At 38.4% G+C, this 10,466-nt stretch overlaps 1 protein-coding gene across 1 annotated transcript; it reads left to right on the top strand.

The window, feature by feature from the left end:
* The first annotated feature begins 3,965 nt into the window (after positions 1–3,965).
* ZFP42 (ZFP42 zinc finger protein) lies at positions 3,966–10,199 on the top strand. Its single transcript, XM_077144374.1, has 3 exons — positions 3,966–4,066; positions 6,043–6,120; positions 8,904–10,199. Exon 3 carries the CDS (start codon positions 8,972–8,974, stop codon positions 9,893–9,895), a length of 924 nt encoding a protein of 307 aa, XP_077000489.1. The 5' UTR covers positions 3,966–4,066; positions 6,043–6,120; positions 8,904–8,971; the 3' UTR covers positions 9,896–10,199.
* Positions 10,200–10,466: the final 267 nt, after the last annotated feature.

The raw sequence follows: 10,466 nt of genomic DNA, 5'->3' as shown, positions 1-10,466 counted from the left end.
AGGAAACCATGCTATGAAACTGCCAAAAAACAACATTCATGAATCAACGTCAAAGTCCAAGAAGAAATAGTCTTTAGGCCCTTGCTTAGAACCACTGTAAAATTTTCACAGAAAAAGAAAGCATGACAATATATATGTGAGTACAGCATTCATCTAAAGAGTTCAGCGACTGTTAAAAATATGCAAAGAGTATAATGACAAATCTCATTTTTCTCAGTGTGAAGTACCAAAGAGCTTCCATTGAGATACCAAAAAAAAAAGGCAGAGTCAAAATGTGCCTCTTAAAAATCACATCAAATTTCAAGTAGAGGCATACTACAAACTAGCTTTCTTTCATGAAAACTAAAAATGCATAGAACAGGCTCTTTAAAAAATTTACTCAACTTGGGCATTTTAATTTGATCTTTAAACTTACATCAGGGAAGCAAGACTTGGGGTCTAAATTATGCCACAAAAACTAATAGCTGTGTGGCTTTAGAAAAGGAATTTATAATTACTGACTTTCAGCTGTCTCACCCATAAAATGGCTAATACCAGCTCAAAAGATTGCTATCAAGATCAAATAAGTTTGTAAAAAAAGGTATTATAAATTATAGCAACATATAATGCAAGAGATTTATTACGAAAAATAAGTATGGTGCTTGCAAAATACAAGGATATAATGTAAAATGCTATATTAGACCATCATGCATCTCAAAGAATTAAACACACTCGGGTTCAAATTTAATCACTTACTAGTGTGTCAACTTTCTTTCTGCCAGTGTTTATCACTTGAACATGGGAATAAAATGATTATAATAATAGCAAAAATAACCCTTTTATAAAGTTGATTTCAAGATAAAATGAAGCAGTGCATGAAAAGCTTCAATTAATATTAGCTAAATCAAACAGAGGTAAACTGAAACCCCAAAGATGAAATGTTATACAAGATTAAGGTTAGCTAGAATTGAGGGATGAAGCGCGTTTTCTAGCAATATCCCATTACTGTTGGTCTTGGGATGAAAATCTAACTTCCTACCGTGACCTGCAAGGCCCCTGGAGTCTGCTTCTGCACATCCTCTCCACACTCGGTTCCGTCTCTCGCTCTCCTTCGAGTCTTCCTCTTCCCCCTTACACTTCTTGTTCTTTTACTGTCCAGGATTTGTCTCTTTACTCACACTGTCGAAGCTGACTGCTCCTTCAGATCCCAGCAGCGCAGAGATAACTTTCCCCGAACTCCTGTACTTCCTCATTCAGGGACCATGAGCTCGTGTAACACCAAATGCCCTTCATTGTACTGATAAAGCTGCATTTTAGCATTTGCGAGTAATTTTATTTGATTGGTAAGCTCTGACCCTGTCGTTATTTAAATTCTCATAATGGATTTTTTTTTTTTGCATTTTAAAATTCTTGTGTTGAAAATATTAATCCCGATTCCCGAGTTTTTCTGACGCCCCCTTAAACTTCGCAACCTAGGCCAGTGCCTTCTAACTTGCCACACCTTGCAAGTTTGATCTGAAAACTCCTGGAGGCCAGGAATGTGTATTCTTTTATCTTTCACTTCCTATCTCCAGGGCCGAGCACTGTGTGGGAGGAACTCAATATGTATAGAGTGAATTAATCTACATTTATACTTCTCACAATCTCAGTTTTTTTAATTATTGCATCTGCACAATCTAAGCATTTTAAGGAAAATATTGATTTGTAACAAAAATAAATTGTCAAAATATGATTTTCCCAAAAAGGCCATGCTATTAAGCAGAAGATTGCCATGACTAAAATTCCAGCGATCAAAATCTTCCTTGTTTTACTAACTATGCATCACCCTCTTTATGGTCGATTTTAAAAGCCCATTTTTTTGTTTCACAGTTTAATTATGCCTCCCTAGCTCATCTGGAGAAAATATATTTCCCTTGAGCTGATGGGTTCATGTGACAACAGATGTATTCCTTCTTTCTTATTTACCTCTCTAGGGCCATGAAAAGGAAAGCTAAGTAAAAACGGAAGTAAAAATAATTTACATAGGAAGTCGAGTGTGAAATCTAAGTTTCGATTTCTGAAAGTGTTGCCTCCATCTTCCATTTTCCCCATCCCTAACCAAAACCCAAGTATTCAGATTTAATCAGTGGTGGAGGAGGGAACTATAAATTAATCCAATTTATTCTGTACACTGTCTCAAGGGCTAAGAGAGTAATAACCAAAGGGTGTGCTCTGATTAACTAGGTTAAGAAACAACCTTCAGATTATACACAAATATCCTATCCCACATGGATTGGATTTTCAATGACATTTCCATTCAAGGACTTAATACTGTACTCAGGATTCTCTGCTCACTGACTTGTTGGAGGTCATATTTTTTAATGAGTCCTTAAACATTAATATTTTTTGTTACCAAAAAAAAAAAAGAAGAAGAAGAAGAAGAGAGCTTGCTGCAAACCTGATGTGAGAACTTGATTGTGTAATTTCTAAAGAGACCATGGCAAGACAACATATGGACTAGGAAGGAAGAAGTTTCCAACAATTTCGGCCTTCAGAAACTCATCTGCTAATGTTTTCTAAGGTAAGGCGCTAAAGAAGCTTTACCTAACTCCAGCTGCAAACGGATCAGGGATATTCTATGCCTAGGGAGATCAAGGAATAATAAATAGAAAAATAATTTAAATATTTCTTCCACTGGGAATTATCTTTTACGTTACAATTGTAGAATTTAGGTTTATTCTAAAGCAGACTTACAGAAATAGGAGAGCAGGGAACTAATCCGAGATACATACATGAATTAACAAAACGCTTCACCGTAAAATTTAAGAGGCTTTTAAGCACTAATGTGATTTTTGTTTTAATGTTTTTACTTAAACGAACTGTTAAACCTCACTAGACCGTGGTCAACGATGAGCACTGATTGACCACTATTATCAGAGTAAACTGCGTTACCTTTGGAGGTATGAACAGACTTAAAATGGCTTAAAAAGAAAAAAGCATTCTTACGCATTAAATAGATACCTTTTTAGTTAAGGCGTAACAGAGAGGCTGGAGGGAAGTGCCTGAAAATGCAGCGCTGTGTTCCAGTAGGCAGTTTCTTGAAGATGATTGTATAATGATATAGCTTTCCCAATGTGACTGTGTGATTGTGAAAACCTTGTGTCCGATGCTCCTTTATCTACCTTATCAACAGACTGGTAAAACACATGGATTAAAAATCAATAAATAATAGGGGGAACAAATGTCAAAATAAATTTAGTAGATTGAAATGCTAGTGATCAATGAAAGGGAGGAGTAAGGAGAACGGTATGTATGAATTTTTGTTTTCTGTTTTCCTTTTATTTCTTTTTCTGAATTGATGCATATGTTCTAAGAAATGATCATGATGATGAATATACAACTACGTGAAGGAAAAAAGGTCATATTGTATGTTGATTTGTTTTATTAATAAAAATGTAAAAAAAGAAAAAGCAGTAATAGGAATTTATCTGGACTGGAGGGTGGTTGGAGAATGAAGAAAGAAAGAGGAGGGAGATGTGGCGATGGAATGCATGGAAAGGCTGGTAAACTATTTGCAGGGGGTTTGATTTTCATTTCCTTGATACATTACTTAAATCTGGCTACCCCAGTGTTCCTTTGTTCAATATTTGCTGAGCGCGTACTGCATACCAAGGCAAGGCGACTGGGCTCCAAAGAGTTCGTCCACGTGGCGGGGGACAGCGACGGCGACGGGAGGAGCGGCCACCAGCGCCCGGGTCCGGGCCGTGCTTTGCGCAAGGGGACCGCGCGCTGACGGGGAAGGCGCTGCGCCGGGCCCCGGGCCTCTGCGGTAGAGCCACGCCCGCTTCCACGCCCACTTCTACCGCTACCCAATCCCTCCTTCCCTCGGAAATTCTTGGAGAGCTTTTCCTAGGAAAGCCCAACCTAATCCAGACCGAGATTAGCCTGATTAGAATGCGTCCATCATCAGGAGGGCGGGGTTCACTGGCTGAGCGAGGGCTGGGCGGGTTTCAGCTGCGGTTGGGGTGGTGCCAGGTGTTTGTCTTCCCGCTCATTGCCTCTTCGCGAAATGGAATAGAAAAGAAGAGCGGGCATCGTGGTAGCCTGGGTAAGTCTTGTTTCATGAAACTGGGCGAGGAATTTTGTTTTTGTATTTTTGTTTTTCCTTTTCCGTGGATCCAGGTCAAAAAATTTGAAAACCGCGGATGGGAAGGATTTAATCATCCTAAAACTAGGTGGGAAGCCGTATTAGCCAGTAGAATTCTATAGTACTTTAGACTTGCAATTGTGTTTAATCCATTGGCCCCAAACTTTCAGAACAGGTAAAGGAGGTTGAATTAGCCTTGAAATTGCATTTTTTAAAATTTTGTTTCAAAGTTGCGTGTCAACGTTACAGCTAATTACAATATGATTCGGTTTAATTTTGTATGAGAATATTTAATCATTTATTCGTTTTCCTTCCTCCCCTTTCCCCAATACATCTCTGCTAACGGCACTACCTTCCAAACAATTACTCCAGCAAAAAACCTACAGCGACTGCCTTGATTACCCCCTTATTACGGTTCCCTCACTCTCTTCATCCAACCCATTAGCAAGTTTGGAAGGTTCTGTTTCCTGTTCTCCCTCTTTCCCCCATTTCTCTCTGCTGCCATCACTCGCTCCAAGCTCACCAGCAGCACTCCTTCCCCGGAGTACTGAAAAACCTGGAAGATTTTTCTGCTTTCCTTCTTGCCTCTCTCAATCCATGCTGCACAGGACAGCCCTAGGAATCCTTTAAAATATGCCAGAGCATGTGATTTCCCTGTTTGATACCGTGTAATGGCTTCCCATTTATCTTGGACTGACATGCAAAAATGGCTCCCCTGGCCCATAAAATTCTGCTCCTCATCCCAGACCCCTGCCAGAACTACTGTCCATATTCCATGATAAATGGGGTTTCCTTTCTCCTCCCGCAGGTTAAGCCCATTGTTCTTCCCGCTGCCTGGAATGAGCACCCTTCTCCCACTACGTTCTACTGGTTGGCAAACTTCTTTTCCAGTTTTCCAATCTACTGTCCCCTCTGGAGGCATTTTCTGACCTTCTTTCTTTCTTTTTTTTTTTTTTTTTTTTCTGTTTGTGGGTTTTAATTTTTTTTTCCTTTGTATGCTGTATGGCAGGGGTCACATTTCACTTTTTTCCATGTGAGTATCCCCTTATTTCAGCACCACTTGTTGAATTTTTGTTTGCTTTGGTTTTTCATTTGTTTGTTTTTGTGGGGGGGAAGCACATAGGCCCGCGCTCGAACCCGGGTCTCCCACGTGGCAGGTGAGAATTCTCCCCTGTACTACGCTCGCAGCCCCTTGACCTTTCTGAAGTTGACTGTCTCCAATTACTCTCCCGCGCATATTTAGATTAGCTCTTTCATAACTCTTTTCCTCCACCTGAAACCATGTTGTTCACTGGTCTACTGTTAATTGTCTGTCTGCTTCACAAAGATATAACCTCCATGAAGGCAGGACTTTGTCTATTTTACGTCGCTGTAGGCTCAGCACCTAGGGCAAAGTAGGGCACTAAATGATGCACCCTTGGGAGTTCCGGTATCCCCGTTTAAGAAATATTAGGTTAGTCTCATGCCATAAAGTAGTCATTTAATTTTAAGATCAGGTCCTCATCCTTTGTTTAGTTTGATTTTCCATGTAGATATTTCCACCAACAGAGAATGTGCCGGTTATTGTAAAAGGAGTTTTTCCATCATAAGTTATTTAATTACAATTTCAACTTTATATGTCTTTCTCACAAACTTGCATACTGCGTGGAAGACAGTTTAATGCTCAGATCTAGAAAACAGAAATTTAATTTAGAAAGGTAAGGCTATATTTGACCCTTGGTAAATTCATTAAGAAAATACCTCCATCTCCCCTAAAAGGCATTTCTTTTAGGAAATGCATTTTCTAGAAGCACAGTGCATCACTGATAGCCAGCTTTTTGAGCCATATAAAGTGTGCCTAATGTTCCAAATATATATTCCTAATCAGTTTTATGGGGTCATTATTATATCACCCGAATGATGGCTAATCACATAATTCATCCTTTCATGTCTTGTAGGCAAATGTGCTGAGTACTGGGATATTTGGTGAACGAAGAGAAGAATTCCTTGCCCTCCTAGAGCTTTCAGCCTAGCAGGTAAGACAGACCTTAAATAAGCAACAGGAAGAGGCTCTGAGCAGTGTAAGGGAGCTAGGGAAACATTTTTAATCTTGGGACCTAACTGAGCTGAAAATCAAGGAAAGCCTGCCTGAGTAAGTGATGTTCAAGCAGAGATCTAAAAGTACTGTGGGAATTACCCTAAGTGGGCACATGTGTGTGGGGGACAGGACCTGAGGATGGGTGAAGGTTTAGGGCAAGGGAACAGCCTGTGCTGTGATGGACCGCAGACCAAAAGAGGGCTTGGTGATTTATTTATGGGATCCGAAGTTGATTATGGCTGAATCAGCACATGGGGAAGCTTGAGATGGCAAGTTGAAAGGAAAAGAAGGGGCCATATCAAATTGTAGCCATTTTGAATGTGTTAATATTGGGGGCTAAGGTTTGTTCTGATCCTATTCAATATTGGATCTGTAATTCTGCTCCAAAGATGCTATATTCATTAATACAAAGTTAACAAGAAATTATTAGTTAATATTCATTAATACAAAGTTATCCAAACATTATTATTAGTTACAAGAGGAAGATTTTGTTAGGCAAAAATTCCTGGATAGAGTTTCCCTACTGTATTTCATCTTTTTAAGGGTCAGAATAAATAACACTTGTGCTGGATAACCATTTTAAAAAATCCTAATTAATACATATCATGTTTTAAAGCTTTTCCTTTGGCAGCTGAAGGGCATGTTTTGAATCTGTTCTGCGCATTTATTACTTTTTTGTTTTTCGCCAAAAGTAAATAGCATGATGGTGTTGAAGTGTTATTTTTAAATGTGGCTATTTAAAAATATCTTCAAGGGTGCCTGCCCATGCCAAAAAAAACCTTCAAGCTGTTAATTTTCACTCCACTATTTTCACGCTTGCCCTTTCCTAAAAGCATTTTCTAACATTTTTAAAGCTTATATGACTTTTATTTTCTAAATGTCATTTAACTTTTGTCCCTATTCTTTAGCTTTTTGAAAAGCCAAGCAGGACATCAAGACAATTAAATTAATGGATCTTTTGTCAGGCACATAATTGTAATATTAAGCAAAAGACTCTCACAAGAGAAAAGCAACAATATCATATTGATGCTATAACATACAATGTTGCTTTTAGATTTTTAAGGAAATTATAGAAAACTATTGAGGCCCAGACTACCCTGTGCCTTTATTTTAGCTGGCACTCATGAGACATGGGCCTGCCATGGACTTCTGTCTCTTCCTCTCTGGATCTGCATCTTCTAGAACAAAGATGGACAAACTACAGCCCATGTGTCAATTTGAGCTGCCTGATTTATTGGAATACAGCCATGCTTATTCCATTATATAACATATATGGCCGCTTTTACGCTACAACTGCAAAGTCGAATAGTTGCCTCAGAGACTGTAGGACCCTAAGTTAAAAAATATTTAACTAGTCTTTACAGGGAGAGTTTGCAGTCCCTAGTCTACAATGGTACCTGACACATAGCAAGGATTCAATATGCGCAGGTAGAAAGAATTAAAAGGTAATAAAATTACACTGCTCACACAAGTGTTGAATATTTGCTATGTGCTATGTACTGCGCTAAGCGTTTACTTGTATTATTTAAGTTGAATTTCACAACAGTGTTACATAAGAAAACAGACATTCGTGTTTCTTGAAGATGATTGTATAATGATATAGCTTTTGCAGTGTGACTGTGTGATTGTGAAAACCTTGCGTCTGATGCTCCTTTCATCTACTTTATCGACTGATGAGTAAAACATATGGGTTAAAAATAAGTAAATAATAGGGGGAACAAATGTTAAAATAAATTTAGTAAATTGAAATGCTGGTGAGGGGGAGGTGGTATGATATGTATGAATTTTTTTTTCTTTTTTCATTTTATTTCTTTTTGTGGATTTGTACAAATGTTCTGAGAGGTGATCGTGGTGATGACTATGCAACCATGTGATGATATTGTGGGTTATTGATTATATACCAGGAATGGAATGATCATATGGTAAGAATGTTTGTGTTTATCTGTTGTGTTTAAAAAAAAGAAAACAGGCATAATTTGCTCCCTTACCTCCAAGTTTTTAATCACCTGCCACTCCCTCAGTAAGTTTTGCCTGAGCTCCCCATTTTAAAATCACAAACCCTAACTTTCCACCAGCCTCTCGGTCTACTCTATAGCACTTACTCGTCTTACAACAATTACATGCATTATTAATTTGTATGCTCATTAGAGGCAGGCATCTTTGCATATTTGGCTTACTGATGTGCCCACAAACAATGTGTAGCATGATATAAGGCTGACATTTAGTAAATGCCAGTAAATGTAAGGTGCTCAATTAGAGAGGTTACATAACTTATAGGGATGACATCTTGGTATGACCTTATCTTACACCAAAACTCATTCTTTTAATCTCTTGGGGAGTTTGTCAATGAAGATGTAAAGGTAACCATTTCATTATTGGAAAATGAGCGCTAGGCCATTTTTTTGGTAGCGTTTTTTTTTTTTTTTTTTTTTTTTTAAAGAGAGAGGGAGGAAGGGAAGGAAAGACAGAGAGAAGGAAGGAAGGATGGAAGGAAGGAAAGGAGGAAGAAAGGGAAACAACTTTAAACGTTTTCTTGTTTTATTATATTTGTTTGTTTGTTTGTTTTTTACATGGGCTGGGGCCAGGAATCGAACCGGGGTCCTCCAGCATGGCAGGCAAGCACTCTTGCCCGCTGAGCCACCGCGGCCCGCCCCTTGGTAGCGTTTTAAGACAATGACTCTAATATTGGAATATATTTTAACTAAAGGTTATTTTTAAAAGCAGGTACTTGCTGAAGGCAACTTACCCAGATCAGTATACCTGGAAGTGCTAGCCCTCGAGGAGTAAGCATGCAGAGCGACATGAATCAGCAAATGAAGAAAAGGGCCAAGACAAGCTGCTGTCAAAGTCTGCATGGAAAGGCCCTCAGTGAGGTCATACCAAGTCAAGCTCAGCAGGTAAAAACGGAGCCTGCCAACACAATGGGCACCATAGATGATGAAGATATATACTCTGAGATCAGATATCTAAGTGTGGGAAAGGATTCCTTTCCTGACTGTTACTTAGAATGCATAATAAGAGGTGAATTTTCTCAACCTTTGATAGAAGAGAACTCATTTTATCTTAAGTCCTTTGAATACCAGAAAGCAGCAGCAGAACAAGAGCTTTCTGCACAGGTTTTTGAAGACAGCTCACTTCCTCAAAGTTCCTCCAGATTCATGGGGGAAAAGGCAAACCAAGAGCTTCTTCGTCCGATTGTTGGAAAGAAGCCACTTCTTCAGTATTCTGAGTACCTGACGGGCAAGAAGCTTCCTCCCGGAGGAATACCTGGTGTTGACTTATCAGATCCTAAACAGCTAGCAGAATTTGCTAGAAAGAAGCCAAAACAAAATGAAGAAGAGGATGCTCCAGAAACAATCATTTGTCCTCATAGTGGATGCACAAAAAAGTTGAAGGGTAAAGATTCCCTGAGGAGACATCTCCTCGTCCATGGTCCCCGAGATCACGTGTGTGCAGAATGTGGGAAAGGCTTCTACGAGAGCTCAAAACTAAAAAGACATTTTCTGGTTCATACTGGAGAGAAGCCTTTTCAGTGCACTTTTGAAGGGTGCAGAAAACGCTTTTCCCTGGATTTCAATCTGCGTACACATGTACGGATCCACACTGGGGAGAAGCTGTTTGTGTGCCCTTTTCAAAAATGCAACATGAGGTTTATTCAGTCAAGCAACCTGAAAGCTCACATGTTAATTCATTCGAAGACCAAAAAGAATTAATGAAGAAGATGGAATATAATCCTCAAATAGGATAAGCAGCTTAACAGAAGAATGATGAGGGGTAAATATGCCACTTGGATTATTGTGCCTAGGAAAGAATTTTAAAATCAATACTACAACCCCATGGGAACTTTTTTTTATTGTTGTTAATGTTACTAACATGCTCTTCTTATACTTTGTGATACCATTTTAAGAACGTTGTAATCTAAAGTGTGCTCCCAAAAGGAAGGTCAGTGATAAATTTATTTCAAAGGATAATACCTAATTTATGTACACTATTGGAAATTCTATTTCTTTTCACATACTAAAAATATGAAAGTGATTTCTGATTTTTTATCTTATAGTTTCTAATTGTTTAGCTTGTAGTTTTTAGGAATATACTTAAGTTACAAGTGATAATCCTCGATATTAAAAGCAAATTCTCAATAAAGGAGTATTTACACATTTCAAAACAGATGTTATTGTCTATCTTTATAATTGTATCAAAATGTATTGAAATCATATAGTTAGATGTAAGTGTTTATTTGATAGTGTTAAATCTATTTGAATCTATTTTAGAGATTTACAAATA

The sequence above is a fragment of the Tamandua tetradactyla genome, chromosome 26, assembly GCF_023851605.1.
Source record: "Tamandua tetradactyla isolate mTamTet1 chromosome 26, mTamTet1.pri, whole genome shotgun sequence".
Classification (NCBI taxonomy): domain Eukaryota; kingdom Metazoa; phylum Chordata; class Mammalia; order Pilosa; family Myrmecophagidae; genus Tamandua; species Tamandua tetradactyla.
The sequence above is the reverse complement of the archived record's forward strand: the minus strand, read 5'-3'. Positions and strand labels throughout refer to the sequence as shown.